At 45.4% G+C, this 23164-nt stretch overlaps 1 protein-coding gene across 1 annotated transcript in view; it reads left to right on the top strand.

Annotated features, from left to right (window-relative positions):
• Positions 1–2912: 2912 nt before the first annotated feature.
• The window catches only part of T265_09350 (hypothetical protein), a gene marked incomplete at both ends in the record, with an annotated part of 48561 nt that continues 28309 nt past the window's right edge, over positions 2913–23164 (top strand). The window contains 9 exons of the mRNA XM_009175391.1: positions 2913–2976; positions 3036–3117; positions 3164–3272; positions 3310–3483; positions 3521–3604; positions 3639–3944; positions 11329–11748; positions 16555–16599; positions 19337–19382. Coding sequence (XP_009173655.1) covers positions 2913–2976; positions 3036–3117; positions 3164–3272; positions 3310–3483; positions 3521–3604; positions 3639–3944; positions 11329–11748; positions 16555–16599; positions 19337–19382 — 1330 coding nt within the window. The remainder of the gene's footprint in view (positions 2977–3035; positions 3118–3163; positions 3273–3309; positions 3484–3520; positions 3605–3638; positions 3945–11328; positions 11749–16554; positions 16600–19336; positions 19383–23164) is intronic.

Raw genomic sequence — 23164 nt, forward strand, 5'->3', positions numbered from 1 at the left:
ATGATCATGCCTGACGGTATGCTACCCACTAGTTGGGAATAAATATTATTATTATCATTATTATTATTATTATCTGCATTTGCTCAGACGGATTTTCAACCAGCAGAGCAGTCCCATACCCGAATTTCACGACATCTTTGGAGATAATAAATGCGCCTGTCACCCAAACGCCATCAACCTCCTAGCACCTATGAACTCGCATCCTTTCTGTCCAAAGTTGAAATCCCTGATCGATGCTTTTTCAAGTTCACTTGTTTGGGCGGGAAAACCGTCCAGATGAATTGAATGTAGTCGGTAGTGGTACCCATTCTCAAAGAGTGTGCTCAAATCAAGTGCCACAAACAGTGGAAATATTGCTTGCCGTCCAATAAAACTAGTATCTGCGCGTCTCTCGTCCTACCCTCTCTTATGAAAGCGCGCGAAGACATAACGCGAGACTGGCAAGCTGGATTCCTGCTAGGAATGGGCAGTGTGCGTCATGTTCAAAACCCGACAACACTTAGGGCAACAACATGTTAATAGGCGCACTACAATCTTTGTGTCACTTAACTTTAAGGGTGCCTTTCACTCAAACTGCCGTTCCGTTCCTTTCCGTTCGCTTTGGCACTAAGGTATACCCAGAAAATCTCGAAAACCATGCGGCCTTTGCATCACATATTTGTGGTTGCGGTGGCTCCCGGAGAGCTATCTTGAACGACTCTACAGGCGTTAATGTCTGATAAGGATATGCACTCTCCCCTTTCATTTATTTTCTTCATTTATGTAGCCTGGAGAATGTCCGTGACTCTGGTCCTCAAAAATGTCCAAGTAAGAAGATTCTTTACCCGGAATATGCAGACGATGTTGTTCCCACTGTTGAGGAGCAGGAAGCAATAGTGCTACCAATAATTCATTCCAAGATTCTCCAGTTTTTCGAGACATGGTTCGCACGTATAAAGTGCAAAGTTGTGAAGGGAGACGTACAGTATTTGAAACTGCCTCCAAGATTTCAAGGAGCTACCGTTCCATTACCCAGTGTTGAGTAATCCTCTCAGTAGTTTTCTGCGGTTCCCGGCCTAGGTCAAATCAATCTATTTCCCATATTTATTTTGTCAAGCGAAATGGTCGCAAAGTCCGTTTATGTTTTTTCCTAACAATTGGGTTATTTTACCGTCTCACTATGACTGGTGTATTGAGCGACACCCTACATTCAGTATGGGCACCCGCAAAATTAACTGAGGCCCAGCCATATAACTAGGAGAGTACGTATACCGAGGAGAAGCAATATTGTCGCCGAAATAAACACAAAGTCGCAAAGCAGGGGACCAGTTTCTTGGAAACCTCCCTGCCGGAGTTTGGTTGAATACTCTTATTAAATAAGCGCACCAACTTTTCTTTAAAGATTTCTAAGGTGGTCATCATTGACTTTAAAAACTTTGCGCAAATCATTCTGCCTAAATAAGCAGATCTACGTGCACGTCTAGGGCTTACCAATGGATCCTGCTTGCAACCTCGTACGTTTCCTTTGCGTAAGTCCGAAAGGTTTACTGAGTAATAATAGAAAATAGGCGAGCAGCTAAGTTACAGTAAATGCGAAGCCTCTCACGGGAAGACCGTTGCCGTTCTTGATTAGAAAATGGCATCTCCAAATTTACGAAGTTTCATCTACATCCCCCGAGGCACCAAAATAGTCAACAAAAACACTTATCTTACTCAATTTTCTCCCTAAATTAAATGAGTAAATCTTAAGAAAAAAATTCTCTGAGGTTCAATAAAATGTGGAATCGAACCAGATACCTGTGATCGTTTTCACATGAATGATCTGCAAAACAGTCAAGCGATTCCCCCAATATATTCCAAATCACCTACAAATTAGGTTCGTTCACTAGTGAACTGATGCACTGCCGCATATCACGTCATTTTTAAGGAACAGCAGATCGTTCATAGGAAAATATGATAGCTATGCAAATGTCCATGTTCGAAAACCCGTACCTAACATCCAATACTCTAGGGGGCACTGGCACACAACTTGAGTGCGGAGAAAAATCCAACGATGCCGTCCATCAACTAGACATTATTTTCAACATGCAAGTGTCTACGAAAGCTTTCGGCGCACTTGATTTCCAAAACCGGTTCAAGACAAGTTACCAAATCACCTGTACCGATAATACCAGCACCTGGAAAGCACCATTCTCTCCGAAAAACTGCTGTTCAGAGGACCTTCTGGAAATAATCCCGAGTCATACCTTAAATATCAGAGAACCAGCAGGCACGTTAGATGTACATTTTAGGTCGAATATCGACGGCCTGGAATATTCCACGAATTCAGAGTTTTTATCCCGTAACCCACATTTGTGTTTTTGCACATTCTGTCCACAGAATTTGGGTTTCAGAAGCTTGATATTATCAGGGCGTGGTGGCATCAAGAAATCTCGTCCTTTCAAAATGAGGTTCGCATGAAACTCATCGTCATCCTTTGTAGTGTTAGAAAATGGACGAGTTGCTTTAAACCGAACCCAACTCACCTAGTGGAGGCGATTGAGAATGAATCTAACCTCTCGCGTCACTCTTGCGTGAATTATTGGTTATACGACGCACTTCCATGAGTTTAGCGAGAAATTCAAGCAACGGATTCACCAACTGAGGTGAAAGGAAAAATGGGTAAAAAAAGGACAACAGAATTTAGAAATATACCCTGTATAAGATCTCACCTTCGAGACAGTGGAGCTACCTTAGTATACTTAATAAACATTTCCGTAATTTTCCTGCTTATGCGTGGACACAGCTTTCTAGGATCCTCAAAAGCCTCATACGTGATAGAAGAAGAACATCGTCAATAAGGTAATTTTTGCCTTTTTCTTATATGGCCCCCAAAGTTTGAAATGAACTGGTGAACATATCTGTTGTTTTAAACGCCCTAATGATGGTTATTCATGTCTATTGTCGCTCTCGCGCGAGCTTCGCTCTGGCCTGAGTATGTTTTCAAACAGGCCACCGGTACGTCCCATTACCTTGATTGGGGTTAATATAAAATATTAAGGCTCCTCCGGGACCAGGGCCGTCGTACAAATTCACAGTTTTGGAGACATGTGATAGAATCAAAGAAGAATTTAATTATTTGCAGCAGCAAAATCATTCGTATGCGCTTTGCTCACCAGTTTATGTTACTCTGCGCACACTATAGATTGCATATTGAACGTGAGAAGCTTGTTAGCGAGAGAACCGATATGCAACGGATTTGCGTGATGTACTATGAGATGGCAAACGGCCTTAATTTAGAGATGCACAGACAGGTGAGAGGATAATGTTGCTTATTCCACCTGAATGCAGATGGAAATTGCCAAGCGTCTCAGTGCAATCTTGACTCAAGTTGTGCCATTCCTTTCACAAGAAGTGAGTTCATGTTTGATCATTCAATACCGTCAGCAGCACCAAACACAAGTCCTTTCGGCCATCGAGAGAGCAAAGCAGGTGACAATGCAAGAATTGAACTCAGTACTAGCGGTAAGCGTTTATTACCTTACTCATTTGGCTTCAACAGGCTCAAATCGAGGATGCTAAGTCTTCGAAATTCTTTAATGGCAGTAACTCAAATCTGGTCGCTGAGCAATTAGAAGCATACAAGGTACGATTTGTCCATCAGTCCCCATCATTTTTAGATGTCTGCTTTATCGGGCACTCCTCCCTCAAGCCTCCAAACGGGATTACATGGTCTGAACATGTCTCATGGTGGCAGTGGCCCAAGCTACAGCGCCGCCACCAATCCATCTAATTCCCTTCCAGGTGTCCTCCCTTCTATCTCCCCACCAAACAACCCGGCTATGTCCGCAGCCCTTTTAAATGGACTAATGTCAGCCGCGGGAGCCAATCCGCTTGGTCCTAGTGGCTTTATGGTACCAACGACGGGTGCGACAAGTCTGAATTTTGGACGGGAATCAGAGAAAAACTCTGCGGATGAGAAACAAGTAACTTTGGTAACATTTTCGTGTTGATTTTTTTCATTGCAAACCGGAGGTATCTAACCATAGCCAATATTCTGATCAGGTTGGTGTGCTAACTCAAAGATTTCAAGAAGCATATCTTAGACAAGCCGCAGCTGGTTGAGACATGGTTGTGGGTGTAACGGTCACTAGAAAGGTATATATTCATAAGCGTGGATGTCTTAGACGCGTCTATCAATGAAAAACACTCAATTATGGGGACTTGGTGGTGCCATATGGTCCGAAAACGGAAAACCAGGGTCTTGGTTCCTCTTCCGGTAGAGATGCGTAAACCGACGTTTGTCTAGGTTAGGAGCCGTACAACCATGATACGGCAGTGAAGCATCAGTGTTGAACACTGATGTCATGCTGTCGATGATGATGAGGTTAGGAGCCGTGAGCTTGAGATGTAAGTCGCGGAGCTACTCACCTGATGGTCCGTGATTCCAATCACCATGACTCAGATTGATCCTGCTTACTCTTTGGCAACCTGGGAGTATCTCCTCCGTCATGCTTCCTTCGGGTAAATATGCGCCCAAAGAGTGCCGCAGTTGAACTGCCTTTCCGAGTATGTTGACCAGATTTATAAGCTTGAGATGACTCATTGGCACGAACTTACTAACCGGAAGGTTCATGGTTTGAATCCAGCTCCAGCATCTCGACTTCGTGTCTGGGTTGGGCAATCCGGCATTATCTCAGCCCTCGTGCTTCCTTTGGGTGGCATGGCAGCCGAACACCGAAAGCTTGATGTAGCATGCTCGCCATGGAAGTGTCAGGAGACTGATCCACCGAAGGTAGGGATGGGAAATAATGAAAGCTGATGAGCCAAAGTTCAGCAGGCAAGGTTGCACATCAATAATGACGTATAAATCAACCGAAACGACACGCTGTATACTACACTGCCGTACAACAACGATTTATATGAAGGTCCTCCTGCGAAGAAAAAAATGAAAGTGGACAGGCAAGTTACTTAGTGCTAGCCTACCACGACTTTTCCGGAGTTCCACGCCTCCAGACGCTCATTCAGGCGATCTGGATAGAATCCGACAACAGGAACGCCACTGAGATCGATTATCAGCTATACCTGACAGCATCCCTAACCGGGCACAGTGGGGATCACGCGGACCCAACTCGGGAAGGCGAGCCACACCGACAGCACACAGACCTTTCGTAATTTCATGCACATCTTCCAGGTCAAAGCTTGTCATCATCATCATCATCATCAAATACAGCAACATCAGTGCTGGCACTGATGCTTCACTACCGTACGGTCAAAGGTTGACCATCTCTCTGCTAGGGCCACTTTACATCGAGCACGGAAAACAGCACTCTCTTCGGCTTACGATAATTAGGTGTGCGCAATACGTAGCCTAACTAACGCAGCTTGTGTTACTGGGCACGTTGCTCGGCGGAAGTTTTCGTTGCACCGAGACCGATCCGTCTCTATCATCTAATTGTTTCTCGCACCCGCTGAACTTACCCACTTTTACATTCAGATCGCCGGCAGCCAGAACGATATCTGAGCTTCTTGCTCGTTGCAGTAGGGTATTCAAGGCGTCAGAGCTATGGCCAGTTAGGGCGTAAGAGGACACTACATACAGACATCGATAGACTTCCCGCTTGTATGACTTCTTCGCGGTCGTTGGCAGACGAACTACACAAATAGACTCAACGGGTATCCAGTCAAGCAAGAATCCTTGCTCCTGGTGACTTGGGACGATACCAACTCCTGCACATCCTGCCTCAACCGTCTCTAAATCACCAGAACTGTGCAGTGGGGAGCCAGTGGGACTAACGAGGCTGTTCAATCACTGTGCTTGTTTTTGAGTTCTTGTTTCCCATACACAGCACACGTCAATATCAAGCGAGTCCAGTGTGAGAGCAACAACAGTTCGTTGTTCTGCTTGCTTCAGAGTGTGAAAATTGAAAGCAGCCAAATAGATTGTATGTCGATGCTTAGAGATTGATTTTGAGATGTCTGTGGATGTCAGCGCCGGATAACGCGCAGATGTTGCTTGCAAAACCCATGCAGGCGAAAAAGGGCATCAGTCCTAACTGGCGGGCCTACAAGGGAGGTTATTTATAGGGTGGGGAGAAGTGGATGATAAAGTATGTAAAACAATGAAGGAGAACATCAGCAGTAATCTGTTTTCGTTTACCTGCCTTGCTGTATGCAACAACTAAGGCGACACATGTGACGGCCGATGTAGCATAAGATTATTTGCAAATTTACAGTTGGTCGTACGTCGGATGAGATATAAAGAGGGTGCCTTGGTAGGGAAACGATAGGGGTTATCTGCCAAAACATTTGACTCAAAGGACTAGCCTCAATTTATCGGTGGCTGGCGTAAGACCGTCAGATCAGCCCACATTTTCAGGCAGCAAGTCGCCACACATTTCAGTTCTCAACCTGGAGAACCAGGAGACTTAGTTTGACCTCCATCCATTGAACAATCTAGTGTGAGAGGCCCTGTTTGTTTCACACGCACACTTCCCAGTAGGTTATGGAGGTGTGCAAACCGTCACACCGCGTTAAGGTCCAGTTTCGTCTTGACGCTGTTAGCGCGTTTCCGGATCCCATGAAACCCACCCCAATGAGCGCCGTTTTCTGAGGGTGTGAAGAGTTCCTAGAGAATAATTTCCTGACTCTCCAACATTTTTCTGTTGCCTGAATAGCAGTAAAGCACATGGCTCGAAGTCAGTGTACCGCTTCGAGATCAAACCGAGCTAAGTCTTTGATCCAATGTCCTGGTCCTCAAAATTTCTTTAACCATGATCCCATCTGCCTTTTAACGAACACTCGGAAAAACAACTTGTCATGAGGCCCGTCTTCTGCCTCATCCTCCTTGGAGTTCTGAACACCCGTCTTGGGTCCAAGATATCACAAGCCCCATTGTTTCTGACCCAGCTTTTCTGTTCACTATCATTCCACTGTGGCAATAAACGTCCAAAACCTACATGTGTTTGGCGTTGCTACCAAATTCGACATATGTATATTTTCTGGCTGTGAGGCCCCGTGATGAACAGACCAGCGTTACCGCGAAACATCACGGTTGTTCACCATTTTTGGCATTTCCTATTCAAGTGCTACGGCGCAATACCGGGTAACCAAATTTTAAAGGTGTTTTTAGAACTTGTTTTTTAGGCTTGCATTTAAGCTATGTGGACTTGGGCCTCCTAACTGTTCTACTGCGCAATTCTCCAGAGCCCGGTCATTGTAGCTATATCACGGACAGAGTATTTGAGTTTGGGAAGAGATTTTGATGGTTTATGTTATTTATCCTCAGCTTGAACACAGGAATGTTTGGGAAATCGACGGACGGTCGATCACAGTTAACCAACTGAAGAGTGTATAGGAAGTCTAGAGACGGAGGGTGCAGAGCTGTGAGCATCGGCAGTACTACCGGGTTACTCATACCGAGGAAGTTTTGTGTGGTATCTCACCTTCAGCTGTGTCACGTGTGCGTACGCAAGTCGTAAACACGATTTCAGGGTAGCGGAGCTTCAAGTTCTGTGCTTGAGAAATGCACCAATCGAGATGTGCAATGGACGGGCACTCAGGAATTGTGTTTAAAATTTCTGATCTTATGTTGGGAAATGATGGTATTTTTTGGGTCTGCTAGGTCATACTGAACCGAACGCGCATCGAAATCCCTGATTAATGATTTATCTTCCCGCCAAACACAGGCAATATGTAAAACGCACCGACGACCGATAAAGGGCACACAACGGCCCCTTTTCGTGAGTGTGTTGTAGTGCTATTATGTTTCGATCACACAGTGAGCAAACGATAAAATGAGCGGACTGTGACGATATTCCATCCTCAGCTATGTTGCCTGATTCCGACTCCTAGTAATAAGGTGAAACTTTGGACACAACTGTAATGCTCCGAACAAAGGGCGATTTACGGAAAAGTGAACATATATATCCTTAGTTTGACCTTGAAAATATGCCAGAAGTTCTTTAGCACAAAGGGACTTTTCGGGAATATTGATACCTCCAACAGGTACAGATCGTAGAAAGGTATTTAAAAGTCTTACTCATCGGTAATGGGTGTCACAGTTGCGGAGGTTTGCAGACATTCTGCGGCCCTAGGTATTCTTTTTATCCCTGCCTTGACAACACAGTCTGCTGAAATGGCTTCTCTGATCTCTGTGGATGGGTGCTGGTAGCAGAACTCCAGCTGCGGTTGGTTACTCGTCCAAAACCTTCCAAGGCAATGATGTTGGTCGAAAAGAATGTTCCTTCCTGCAAACAAAGCCGAGTGTATGCCGTGAACCGTGGACCTTTTACACTGGCATTGTTGGATTCCTCTAAGGGCAGTCAAGGGGAATAGGTCCATACCTACGAGTGTCTATGTGGGATTTGTTGGAAGAACAGGCTTATTAAGTTGCTGATCGAAGTGTCCAACTCAAGGTTTCCTCCCACTATCTAGGCTGAACAAGCGCACGTGTAGGCTGTTTGAGTGTCCCAAGTTTTTTTGAAATTTCTTACTTTCTGAGCGCCTGATAGACGTGTTTTCACTTACAACCAACTCGAGTGTGTTTGGAAGAATTGGATCTATATCCATTGCCCACTTCAGGTGTTTGACAATCGTTGTCTCAGAACCATAGCTCGTGTGGGTTGGTGTCGGCGAATCCGTAATGAGGCAGTTAGAAAGCGCGTTTTCGGTTCTGTAACGGGTACTTTCATTGAAGAATCTGTCCAGCACCAGAAGCTGCGTTGGTTGGGACATGTGTTACGTATGCCGAACCATCGTTTGCCGAAGAGAGTGCTGTTTTCCACGCCCAATTCAGAGTGGCGTAAACAGAGAGGTGGCCAACCCTTGACTTGGTAGAGGAGTATGAAGGAGATCACGAAACGCTTGGGTGCTGTCGGTGCTACTCGCCTTCTAGGATGGGGACCGCGTGATCCTCACTGTGCCTGGTGGGAGACACTACGAGATATGGCTGCCAACCGATGTCAGTGGCGTCCTTGTTGTCAGTTTCTATCCAGATTGCCTGAGTGAATGTCTGGAGGTGTAGGCATCTCGGAATTATTGTGTTAAGCTAGCGCTAAGTCCCTCCCCCGTCCACCTTTATTCTTTTCTTTACAATAAGGCTTTCAAATAAGTCATGGTTGCACGGCAGTGAATCATTGGTGTTGAACACTGATGTCATGCTGTCGATGATGATGATGATGCCCACTTTTACCCATTAGCTGGTAGTAGATTAGTTCACTACGGCGTAACTGTATACCCATTAGTATGGAATGTTTTTGGAAGCTATTAAGCGCGAGATTCGCTCAGAGAATTTTTTGGGTGGACAGATAGTCTTTTAGCTTTTCCGATGTGGTATTTTCACTGTCCGATGATACGCAGGTGATAGATAGTAAGGTCGACATTCTTGAATACAGTTTCGCCAACCTTGATTGATCGTGATGTTCTTTGTCTCTGTGAATGGTTTTGAATTGGTGGATGCCGTTGGATGTTAATGGAAAAAAGAACAAACGGCCATCCACACCAAGCCTAAACGGTCGTCTGTCTGACGTCTTACTGCAAACCTCTAAAATATCGACCACCTATGTTACTTTTATCGATCCGAACCTGGGTATTCATGTTTGTCCTGAACGCTTTCATCAGAAGTCCCTGTAGTTGTCAGAAAACTCCATTTTTATCCTAGCCAAGGCTACAATAGTCACATCCACCGCTGCGAAACGGAGGATTTCTTTTTTCATGTGGTCAAAGTTTGAAACTAACTTTCAAGAACCTAGTTTTTCACTGGACAAGCGGATCTTACTCAGCGTTATTTTTACACCCCTGTTCGGTTGCCGCAAAGTGGTGATTTCCAAATAGGCATAATTTGTCCATTCTATTGTTATCAGCATTAGGATGACGTAGACATTCGGGTTTTGGAGGGGAGTTTCGGAGAGACGGCGGGTCTGCATAGGACCTAGGCTAGTGCAAAGTGCTTGCGAAGTCATGGATCACCTATTGAAAGTTTCTTAGTCAAATACCATGTGGGGAGCTAAGAAATCATCCATAAACGGTCTTTAGCTAGTAGCTGTTGGTCTACAAGCAAACTGTGTGGCCGCTGAGGATCAGAGGCGTCCAGGTATTTGAGGGTCAGCGGTTCACTACGTTACCTGGAACGAGCTGGTACCAACGAACTCAAAATGAATTGATTATATGGCAAGTGGTTGAGGAGGCAGTAGATAGTTCATATGTAAATTGCGTCCAGCACCACAGTCTACTGTGGTCGGTCGTGTGCTACGCGCTCCGAGCTGTCGCCCACTGAAAACGGGTCTCTCCCGAGTGGTAGGCCCTTCCGTGATAAAGATTTGGAGTCAAAGCTGTGTGGGACTTCATTGAAGGTTAGCGCAGTATCCGGATTTCAGATGACTCACTCTATAACTTCATTTTTTGAATGATCGTAAGCAACTTGTCTCGGACTCGAAGTTGAGCTGTTCATTGATGTAACCAGTTGAGGTTGCTTTCAATCCCGTAAGCGTTTATTCCTTGAATCGCTTTGATGATCGTGATTCGATCTATCCGTACGATCGAAAGTTTTGCAAATGAGACCGGTAGAGAACTGGAACATATGTAAGTGGCCCATATTTAGCTGCCACATAGTAATAAAACTATAAGTAGGTTTCTCTAAGCGCGTCCTCTAGGGTTCATATGCGCTTTATTGATCTACCAGCTTCGTACACTCAATACGTCATCAGGTGTTTGATTTGTGGACAGTCTGCTGTCCAGGTAGTGGATATCCGTACAACACACTATCTCACAACAAGTTTTCCGAATGCCTTGTGGTTCATTGTTTCACCGTCAGGCGGAAGCTGGTAAAAGTCAGCCGTTCTAAAATCAGTAACATGTAACCCAAAGTGGGATGCCTCTGAAAATAAGGCCAATAAGCTGCTTCAGTTCCGCTCCATAATCCGAAAGTATTCCCCCATGGTCTGTCGACGTTATTGTGCGTTGGTGGCTTCACACAGCCGGGAGCTGCTTCGAGTAGGATGAATAGCTTTCCAGCAGGTATGTGAATTGTTTACCACCCTCAAACTTGCGAAACACCTCAGCACAAATGGCCGTTAGATACAGGCTGAGCTGTGCTCGAGCAAACACAGAACCCTGTTTCACTCCCAGCTCGGTCTCGCACTCAATGAACGTAGTTACACAATTTCCGCATGTTCACATTTTTGTTTTCGATTAAGGTGGCTAGGTGGTAAACATTCTGGGACTGCCTTCTTGATGGCCTCCTGACAGGACAAGACCGGATAATATTCACGCGCCGTGAGGGCTTCACATGAGGGCGGTGTGATTTTTGGATGCGTGGGTTGTTATTGCTGACTTAACTACCACATCTTTCTTGCTACTGTTACGTTTTAGCGCGCTGCTGCCGTTGCTGCCGCTAATTCCCTCTTACTGGGGGCCCGTCCATCGGGACTGGGCTCATCGATACTTCCGCCTTCAAATCCACTGAGTGGAATCCTCGGAGGGAACCTCTCTGACTTTCCAGGATTTCCAGGTTCTCTTCCCCTCGTGCCTGGTTCGGCCGACGCGGGAGATGTCGGTCTGAATATGGGTCACAGTGCTTCGTCCAACGCATTCCAACAACCAAGCCGTAGTGCGTCTACAGGTAGCGGTGGTGCTGGATCGGGTGGGCGTCAGAGCAGTGGTACCGGTAGCCTTCACACGGCAGCTCAGAACGTACTGGGCGCGTTGCATTCCAGCACGTTTACTTCTTCGGTCAGCTCCACCTGTAATCTTGCACCTGAAGAGAAGCGGCGTAAATCGGATGACTCGAGGGTGAGTTCTTGCACCCAAGCTTATGCAGCTAGGACGATCATGTGGAAGTCCTTGCTCTGATGCAGTATTAACCCTTGAAGGAACTCCTTTGGGAGAGGCGGTGAGGGCAGTAAAATTTCATTTGTACTCGGGTCTTTTTTACCAGATTTCGCGAGAGTGGGATAGGATCCTCCGTTCCATCTGCTTTGAACGCTCTAGGTGGTCACACTGTTCGTGTATATCTGCTATTCACACATGCTTGGTCTGTGTGTTGGTCGTCGGTCCCCGTTATCTGTCATCAGGAACTGATAGGGCTCTCATGCAGCTAAGCTTGAATAAAAAATTAAATACGACAAGCTGTCACGTGTATGTGCCCTCATGTAACAATGAGAACAATAATGATTATTTTCTGCTCGAGAAGTAGTTTATCACACGTTGCTTCACCATATATCTCAGCTCAGTCAGCCGGTTTTTCAGCTACGTGCGTATATACATCCGAATTATTGACTAAATCAAACCAAGAGGAGTTCGCTAATGTGGCGGGTCGGTATATCAGCTGTGCTTTGAGATGATAGTCCACTTAAGAATCTGAACCGATGGCATAGGGCATTCGTATTGTTTTGTCTTCTTGTGGAGTAAGCTATCCTTCTGAGGTCCGAAAGTTTCTCGGGGAAGGATCGTAATAAGAAGAATGCCATGTCTTCGAAATCATCTCCTAGATAGAGGCGTTTCCTTTTGGCGAGTCAATTCCTTGAAAAGGGATTTGATCTCCACGGCATAGTTTCTTTGGACCGTGCTTTAGTTTTCATCGTCGTGAAACACAGCGTTCTTGTGGGTTGCACCACATTCTCTGAACCGATCGAACTTGCGCTCTCCTTTGTAGCGTTTTCTTGGAAACGCAGGTTCTTGGCTAAACATTTGTAAAAGTTCTTTCAGCCTACGTGCGGATGAGGCATTTAGGAGTTACATTACTTTACTATCAGCTTGTATGGCGGATATGCATCCAGTTGTTCAGTTGCGTTAGTTGGAAAGCAGCTCCATATGACTGTCGTTCAGGAGGATTACATGATCGGGCCGCTGCCGCCTCGCAGAATGTTCCGGTTTCTTACATGCTTACTGCGCAACTCAGCTCTCCTGATTCGCCATTTACCAAGTATCTTGAAACTTACCAAAATATGTGTATATTGCGAAGTTCATGTTCTAGGTAAGTAGACGTATCAGTCTATCATGAAAATCTCCAAAGTCGCACTGTGGTGTTGAGGAAATTAACAACCTTCATGCAAAGCGTTAATAGGTTGTTTCAACCAAAATACATATCGGTTCAACTGGATCGAGGTTTCCGTGAATGGAGTTATCCACTAAACATGATGAGTACGAGTAAACTTTCGAGTATGCCGAAACGTCTCATAGCGCCCTTTATCAGGCAGTTTAAAGGGCTAAATACTTAGCCCTCGTAGTTGAACTCCAGAGTGTACCCCTGCATAAGTTCATTGGCATTAATTGGCAATCGAACCACCAGTTTGGGAGCTTGTTTATTTCATCCCTTAAGAAGACAACACTTAATGGCTGAAACCTTGGAATTTACAGCAATAAACCAACCGAGCGCTATGACTTCCCGTGTCCAGTTTGCTCTTACATGGGCAATCAGAACCATGGATTTCGTCATGATATGACAGATCATCATCATCAGCTGTACTTGTACAGTGGTTATACCTGCCACAGTTTCGTTCACCGATGATTTGGGAAGTGGGACAGACAGCTGCCCATTGGAGGCGGTAACTGATATAGTTGGTGCTTAAGAACATGGTCGGCTGCGGGCTTTTGGAGAGCTATGCATTTAAGGCAATAGCTTGGATGGATTAGTGCCGTTGAGGGTGCGACTGGGCCATGTCTGACAATGTCTGTAGCAGGTGATGTCTCCTGTCTCGGGGTCCACATCCAAGGCGACGGCAATGACCAGCTCAGCTGAGTTTGTTGGTAATGGCTTCCATATTTCGTTCCCGATTGATTGTTTGGTCTCCCCTGGCTTGTTTCTACCTTTTGCGTTTCTGCGCGAAAAGCGCCCTTCGACGAAGTCGGTCGACTGTCGAACGGAGCACGTGACCAAGCCAGCTCGACCTGTGGAGTTTGATCAGCTCATCTATCTTGGGTGAGTTATTTCTTCCGAAAATCTTTCGACGTACTTCAGCATTACTGATTCGGTGTTCCCACCGAAGACATCAGTGGTCAAATACTGAAAGTCTTCTGACATCCTCGGTGCACGGCGGCCAGGTTTCTGACCCGTATGATAATATGGTGCGCAGCCCAGCAATGTACCCTTGACCCTTGACAGATAAACTGAAGTCACGCCATGCAACCCGAAGGAAGCACGAGGGCTGGGATACTACCAGGTCCAGGTTGCCCAAGCCTAGACAGGGGAAGCCGAGAGGCAGAGGTCGGGTTCATACCTTGAACCTTCCGGCCAGTAAATTCACGCTCTAACTAGTGAGCCATCTCGCCATAGGTGAGAGCTTTTTTAGCCCTTCTAATCCGGATGGAAATATCCTTCGCGAGACCACCGGGACTAATACACCTACTCAGGTAGACCTCTCCATGAGGTGTGAGGCGCATGCCAAACCTTGCAGAATTAGTTAGATTACTTAATGTTGCTTGCTTTACGACGGCATCGAATCCAAGAAGTGGTATGTCATCTGCATACTCGATATATGAGCGAACACCCCGGGAGCACTTCGACCCCACTGGCATTAGAGGCTGATAGTTTGTCTACCATAATCACATGCACATTGTACTTTTCAGCCTGCATGAACAGACATATCTGGAGCAACCCTCCTGAGCAGTAGTCACTATATTCCGCGCGATGCAATGAAGGCATCTTTGGGAGTTTTTTGAAACATTAACAAAAGATACGTGCTTGTTGGAATACATACTCTTCCACTGTTGTTTGCCACGCAGCCCGTTTACCCGAATTTCAAAATGTGGAAAATTTAAGAACAGAAGCACAAACAGTTTGAAAGGGTTACGAGCTTTGACAGTCTGTGGGGAGGGATTTAGGAGCGCAATGATCAGCCAAAAGTATCCACTTGGGTCTTTATCTTTTGGTAGGTGACGAAACTGGTGTTGATTCTGTCTATGAGCCTCCTTTGTGCAGACTAAATATTGCGACTGTCGATCAATTCCTTAACGAAGTTTCAGTCAAATGACCGTGATTCATATCCAACGAATTAGCCTATATAGAGGTGGAACCCTTGATGGCCTACTTCGAGTTGTATTTCTGAGTTTTTTCCACTAAGACTAATAATATTTCTCCCTGTAGGACTTCGCTCGTTGAGTGTCTTTATCCACCCGTAGATTCAGTGGATTTCAGTCTTCTGGTTCAAAGAGTGGTGTTACGTGCATGTTTCGTGAGTGGAAGAGTGCAGGATATTACGATCACTGAAATTACTGTCTAAAGTGAAGAGGCGAGTGGTCATGAGCCTTGGTGCTTGTGCGTCTAAGCTATTGCCTCCAATGCATAGCTCCCTTCCTAACCCCCCCACTTGAAAGTCCACTGACAGACCTGTATTTATACGTCAATTTATCGACTCCCGCTTCCAATGCACAGCTTCCTACCCTACCTCCCCAAATCATCGATGGACGAACTTGTGGCAGCTACAACCTCTGTAAGACAAATACGTGGTTCTTACGGCTGATAATGATCATTGTGGTGGCATGGGGAAGGCGGACTTGTGCCTGCACAGTGAAATTACGTCTCCGGAAAGATACTAAGAGATTGCTCATAGGGGGTGGTTGGTAGCAACCGACCGGTTCGTCATAATAAAGGTCTATTAAAACCCACGTTTTTTTTTCCGGTTTTGTTCTAAGTCATAGAGACAGAATGACAATCGTGCACAGTTTTATTACTTAGCAACATATATTTCGACATGGTTGTTTTAAATCGCCAGTTTATTGTTTAGCATAGTTAGTGTGTATGTTTATTGGTTATTAGGACACTTGACGCAAATGCTATCACCACTTGCTACAACACTCTTACGAGTTTCTCGTTTTTGTGACTGGCGAAAGATTAATAGGATATGGATTTTGTAGCTTAATTATACGCTTATCCATGGATTCGTAATGCTAATGATCAATGTGTAATTAGAACAAACAGTAGAAAAAAAATCTGTTCTGTTGTGATCAATGTGTAATTAGAACAAACAGTAGAAAAAAAATCTGTTGTCCCTCAAGCTGTACTAGTCCAACCACAGTCTCATGGTCTGCGAGGCCGTAATATGCACTGCTAGTTATGAAATTCTCCTAATGATTTGCGCACACGATGCGAATTGACCAGGACCAGCAACTTCTCGGCGGAAGGATTTTAATACACCAGGGATTCCTGTACTGAATATTTTCGGGCAAACATTTGGGGACTTGCAACACCTCACTGTTCATCTCTACTCTCTTGGTACTTATGTTGTTTATGGTAACAGAAACTACGGCATTCATCCACTGGTTACATGGATACCAGTTTTTTTGGTCAAACATGGGAATCGGCGTTGGCTTGCTAGATCCCGGATACGATAGACCTATCACTAGCTCACCCAGGTTAGGATTTTCTTTGTACTTACGCATAAGCTGGTCATCTTTTAGGTTCAGTTCCTTAGACCTCTGAGCCACATAACTTCTAGCGTTCGTCAGCTGTTACGTAAGTAGTTACTATTCATGCAGCATCAAGACATGAAAGCTTGGTAAGTCCGCCTGCTGTAAATTTCCGTATTTCTGTGGAAGTCATAAGCTAGACCCCTCCATTTGTTGTTCATCTTCTTTCACTTTTTCCTTCACATCCAACAGGAGAATGGAAACTGGTTCGGCAATGATGAGTTCCGCTCCAATGCAGTAAGTTTGTACTGTTCACTTGATTGCTCGCATTTGTATGTGAATTACTCCTAGGCATCTAGCCTTTAAAAAACCAAGCATTAGGGAGCGTGGTGACCGTCGTGCCGTTCGGTTTTCATCTGAGCTCGAATCATAGCGACCTAGCTAACAGGTACAAGCCAAACCAAACCGCTTTTGGAAGTATTCTGTCCAGCAGCACGTTAAATTTGTAGTGTTGTTTTTGATGACCTCACTGACAACCGATTTCTTGCGTTTGTTTCTGTGTATGAGATGAAGCAACTTCCTAGACTTCCCAGGTGCCGCGTTACCAGCTGTGCTTTCACCATCAATATTCACCGAATGTGCAGGTTACTCTTGTTGGTTTCCGATTAGATTACTTCGTCTAGGTTTGGAACAGGAGTGAGTTCTAAAAGCTTGGAATCACTTACCCGCTGTACGTCTGTTCAAAAACGGTACACAGATAGACTGTAAGCCTCACCTTGCTACAACGCTGTTACTGCGACGCCTACACGAGAGGGTCTCGGGATTACGTGTGGGGTGAGCACATCACCGTTGAAGAAGTGATTGACCAGTGCGATAGATACCTTCAGTCAGCAATTGAGGTTATCCCCGACTTTGTTCGTGCCTTTTGCTCTGTAGATAATTCATTTCATCCATCTGTAGTTGGCCAAACAAAAATGCCGCAGTGTACTGCTTGATCTCTGTGCTTAAGCTTCGGATATCATTAGAGATTGCAACGAACGGCGCGAAAGTTATCCTGAAACTAATGTTCTTCAAGACTGTCCTCGTTTTTTGTTCCTTGTTGCCATTGATATAGCCATTTCTGGGGCCCTGGAATCATTGTTTCCGAATTCACATGCAAACAAAAACCAATACAGACTATGCGGACGATGTTCGCTTGTTGTTATCGCTTCGTAGTGTGCTGTAAGTAGGATTTCGGAAATGATTCACCTTTAAAATGGAATATGCTGCTTCTAGATTGTCAATCCCCTGTCAATTCCACTGTAACCTCCGAAAGGGCACTTGGGTTTGTGTCGGACAGCTCCATAGAGTTGACCATACTGTGACAGAAATCAGTTCACACCGCATCAAGGTGCAACTGAAATCCGCCAACTCGCATCGGAAGATATTTTCTCTGTAGCCAAAAGGTCTTGTGTACAGGGCAACTACAGGTAAACTGAGTGTTGCGGGATCTTCACAACTTGCCGATCTGGGTTAATGCGGTTCTCCTTGCACGTGGTTATTTCCCCTGTAGGACATACATACGAAACCGGCTGGTATGGCGTGCAAACTGTTGTTTCCTAATTGGACTGTCCAGCATTGGTTTGTTCATCATTGCATACTGGGATCGTGTTGGGTGACTTTGCTTCAATACTGACGATGTCTCACTGCACAATGATACTCGGGTGCCTTCGTATCGTCACCTGCGTAGTGGCACCTTGTTTTTTAATTTTCTATGGGGACATACGACTTCTTATATCAATTCCATACCCTTTCTATTTCTGTCCACCCTCTACTGTGACATTTTTCCTTTTGTGTGTAGTAATTAAGCACCAATATTCAATTCCGGTGTATTGCAATCGTCTAAGGCGACGCACGTTTCTTGACGAGTTTGGGGTTAAATCATGAATTTGGTTGATCTGCTTCCGACGACCGTTGTCGGATGCATCTTGGAGGTTTACTCCACTGGATTGTTTTTTATCTAGACATAGGCCTGCTAAGAGGCTCAGAAGAGCTATTCAGCGGTTTTATCCTTATTAGAAATCATCAGTAGTACACACCTTGCGTATTTGCAGAGACCCGAACTCGCGACTTCCCGGTTTGTAGCTGGAAACTAAACCGTTCAACCACGGGCGGCTGAGTTGTAGTTGCTGATAATCTCGAACTCAGACAGGAAATAGCTTCACTCATCCTTCAGTTACGGAGCCCACGTCACACAGCCACATGTCGACTGGCTCCTTGAGTGATACCTCATTTGGAAAGTTCACCCGTCGTGTGAAGTGTTCTACCTTCTGAGCTACTTACAAGTTCCTGGTAGTGTGTATCCAGCCATTGGTGATAGGTTTAGTTGATTTGTGCCCCAGAGCATATATTCTCGATATGATGCAACAATATTCTACCTGCATCAATCAACAAGTACTCCGCACGTGAACTCGCCCCTCCCCCCAGTTAACCATGTGCGACCACTTGTGATCCGTATGTCGGTTGTATGGTAACGGTATAAATCAGTGTCTTTGATGACCAGGGGCGTCCTGTCTATGGGTCCAAGTTACTCGCAGAATTTGTTAGCTGAATAGTAGGTTCGAATAGTTCCTCCTTCCCACGTATTTTCAATCATTCACCTGCAGCTTGTTCCCCTGCCACAAATTTGTAAAACCCGTTTGTTTGCGCTTTATCCGTACATTCTTGAGCATTTTTAACACTGCTTCTTGCTCATGACAGGTTTGCTATAAGTTTTTAGCTCGCTGGCCTGCCAGGTCCTTGCCTGTCGTCTCTCTGATCACGTGAACCTTGACCAGGCTTGAAATTCTGCCGGTTATGGACTACTCATGAATTATTTTATATTGATGTTACTGGCTTCCATGTTGCCCTAGCAACTGCCCCTTGTTTGATCCGCCAGTTCGGCGTAGAAAGGTGGCCTATCAGTATAATTGCTTCGACTGGTCTAAGAGTATTGAAACATACTTTTTAGTACCTACCATCACGTCTTCATCAATTTCGTTCTTTCAACTTTCAGGATAAATCCCTCTCCAGCCGACGCAGTGCTGGAGCACAACAGACGAGTAAGTTATGCGGATGATTGTGTTTGCAACTTTCCCACGAATTTCTGTGTTACCAACCTTGCCCGTCTTTGGATGCATATATTGAGTCAACCGGAAGCGACGTCCGGGTTACCCTCGAAACTAGAAATACCTGAATCCCGTTTCCAAAATCTATTGAGCCACCAGAACAGAGTGGTTTCGCATCTTGTATGCATGTGCGCAGATGGTGCACCCTTGGTGCACGTTTTAACCACTTCGTTGTGAACAATGTGGACCACAAATAGTCTACCATCTCCGTGCCTCCTTCAGGATGGCGCAAACCGCGAGTTGGACAGCACATGACTTGGCGGAAAGGCGTCAAAGAGACCACGAAGAATTTGGGTGTTGTTGGTGTTGTGCGACTTCCAGGATGGGGTCCCTGTGACCCCGTCTGTGCTTGGCTGGAGACGTTGCAAGAAATGGCGGCTAATCAATGTCAGTGGCGTTCTTGCTGTCAGTTTCTTTCCGGATTGTCTGATTGAGCGGTTGGAGGCGTAGGCACCTCAGTATGCTTGACATAGGCCAGCACTAGGTCCCCTCCCTCACCCACTTTTCTTCTCTTCACGGTAGGACTTTGAATACACTCGACAGTGCGCTGCCATTGTCTTCTCAAAAGATGACAAGACCTGTGCAAGTCGGTGGCCAAGCTCAGCTGACAAAGTATCAACTGACTGTTGAAGGCGGTGGTATGGTTGCAGGATTTGTCTTGAGCAAAGTCTTTCTCCGGATTAGTTTCTCTTAGTGTTAAGTCAGTTCGCGCAGTGCGAGGCCAGAGAACACATTAAAGCTTCAATGGCTTCTGTGCAAGAAGTCTCAGTGAATGTTACAGTGGTCAGCTCTGTCAGTAAGAAATTGACGAAAGAATTCAACTGTAGTATTTCCTCGATTTTGTTGGGTCGCTCAGGCCTAAAAGGTAACAACTGGGTTGTTGTTGGACTTCTCACCTTAGTCTCACATCACTGGCTTCCAAGGTTTTATTTTGACGGCCAGAGTATGGTGTTCCTGGACGCTTCGTTGCGCTCAGAAGTCAACTGCTGTAAGGCAGTTTGTGAGCTAGTTTTGCTGTAAAGAGTAAGTTACCGATTGATCTCACCTTATTCTTTTCGGTCAAATGAGGAAAGTTTTAGTTTTTCCAAATGAAAGGCATCTCCGATCGTTTGACCAAATATCGCAGTCCACTAAAAGTCTACTGTTGGCAAGCATATTTGAACTGTTTAATCTTTACATAATTTATGGGTCGTCTTCATCAGAATCGTATTTTGTCGGCCTTTAACCCCTGGGCTGCTGCCTTTCAATTTTCTCTGGGGCTCCTAGTGTGCTTTCCGAAGCCATCGTGTTTCTTTCGGGCTGTATAGTACCAACGGACTGAAAGGGCACCACAATTGCGCCTACGATGGTGGTTCATGATGTTGCCCGTTGTCATCACTCTATACTGTCGTGGATGTTCAACTCCCATCCGCGGATTGTAGAATATATCTTTTCGTCCAGCCACACTATACGGCTCACAACTGTGAAACACGTATGGAAACTTATTGGTGCGTAGTCTGTTTCATTACACATGATCTTAATTCAGAGATCCCAAAAGAAATGCTCCCAGGACGTTTCCTCAATGATATTGAGTATGCGGAAAATATTGCTCTCCTTGGTTCAGATTTTCAATAACCTAAATAACTCTGTCGAATGTTTTGGTATACGCTTCACACCTGCAAAGTATAAAGCGCTGCTATAAGACTGAGTGGGATCAAACCCAAACCTCGCATACAGATGAGTCAATCGACGGGGCAAATTAACTCCTTTATCCGAGCAAGTGCTTGAGTTTCTGTGAACCACCAACCTCCGACGTCTATGGCGCCGACGTGACGTCAGTGTCTGTCAAAGGCAGAGCTTGCGCTGTGGAAGTGCGATCCGTACTGCTTTGTGGATCCGAGACGTGGTCTCTTCACGTAGAGGACATATGAAAGATATCAGTGTTTGACAATCGGTGTATCCGAAGCGTTGGTCGGGTCTAGTGGGAACATCAGATCAGTATTGCTGAGGTACTCCAGGTGGTCCCAGGAAGGAGGAACTCTTCCACAGTAAATTAATTATCGACTCTTCATAGGCCAGAAGACCGCCTGTCTCGCACAGCTCTTTTCGCCCTGCCCTGTGCTAAGTGGAAGCGACCTAGAGGTAGACAGTGTATCACCTGGCAACGAAGTATGGAGACACTAACCAACAATGCAAGTCTGGTTGACAGCTGCTGCCTCCCTGGATGGGGACCCCGGGACTCAACTCACCAATACTCAATGGCACTGAGGGAAATGGATCAATCGTGCAGCCAGTGGTGCTCATGCACGAAAGCTATCACTTTCAATGCGTAGCCGCCCGTTTCCCAACTAAATAAACTTGCCATCGCCTCCATATGGCTGTATGTCTCACTTCCCGTTGATAGAAACTGTAACAGCTATGTACACGGTTTATAGCTGATTGATTGAATCAATTATCCGCTGAATCTTTGAACCAGTGAGCTGATATCCATAGTCTTCAAAACGGTCGGCCATAATAGGCTAATATCGATTATGCCATAGCGACTTCGGAAACATTTTTTGTTCCATATTTTCATTTTCGCGTGCTATGCTACTCTCCATTGTTGTGTCAAACTGACAACCCTTCTGTCTACATAAAACCTTAGATGTATTCGCGTTCCAGGGTATTTTTTCACCTTCCTCAATTTCTCTCCGACTTTCACGCGTTCGGCTGCGATTTTTCAGCCAAGTGCTCGACTGGTTGTCTCTTGGTACATGTCAAACCGTATGAATGCATGTTTGCTTGATTATTATATGTGTTCGTGTTTTTTTGCGTGCACTTTTTTATACTTCACTCAGGTGTGTGACGGACGCAGATAGCTCTGTTTACCCGAAATGTGCTGATAAACGTACATTTTTTTATTCGTGTTAAGTTTCTTTCGGGTTTATGCCAAAACTGCCATAATGCAGCCTTTTCAAGCACATCAGTTGGTTGTCGGGATAACATAAAGTGTAGTTACCCACAACAACTAAAACAAGTTTGCCAACGGCACCGGATCGTGCATCTCTTGGTTTTCCACTATCAGCCACTAGTCGGCTAAGCAGGGTATTTTGGCCTGAATAACATGCTGCTGTCTTTTTTCTCTGGAGATCGCGAAAGTCGTAGTTGTTTGCATAGCTCAGAAAGACCAGTGATTACTCTTGTTTCGACCTTTTCGATGATATATTCATGGACCTCGTGACTTCAAGGGCTAATGTAGAGTAGATTATTCCGAAATTCATTGTGCTGCCTTTATAGTATGCACAGCAACAGCATTCGTGAACGTTACTCCTTGATCGAGACGCACAAAGTCATTAGTGATTATCCACGCCCTTAGCGTCGATATTGTTATTTGGTGGTGCCCCGTTCTAGTCACTTTATTTTCCGCTGTCAATCTCATACATGTTGGCAAGTCTGTTCTGGCAGTGTCGTTGACTAGATTATGGGAAGTTTAACTGAACGGCTGGCATCCTGTGGTACCGCCTTGCTTATACTCAGCTTCTGAACAGCCAGCCACTTTTCACTATTGTAATCACTCAACTGTGAGCAGTGGGTCGTTCTTTAGCACTTCACTTTCGACAGGGGCTAGGTTCCATGACGCCCACAAAGACTGACGGAAGTAAGGTGAAACTGCCCAACAGCCTGCAGGCGGTGAGTGCTTTGGTTGTGGATTTTATCCCAAGTTAAGTTAACCCACACAAAATCCTACAGAAATTTAC

Source organism: Opisthorchis viverrini (genome assembly GCF_000715545.1).
Source record: "Opisthorchis viverrini unplaced genomic scaffold opera_v5_277, whole genome shotgun sequence".
NCBI classification, from domain to species: Eukaryota; Metazoa; Platyhelminthes; class Trematoda; order Opisthorchiida; family Opisthorchiidae; genus Opisthorchis; species Opisthorchis viverrini.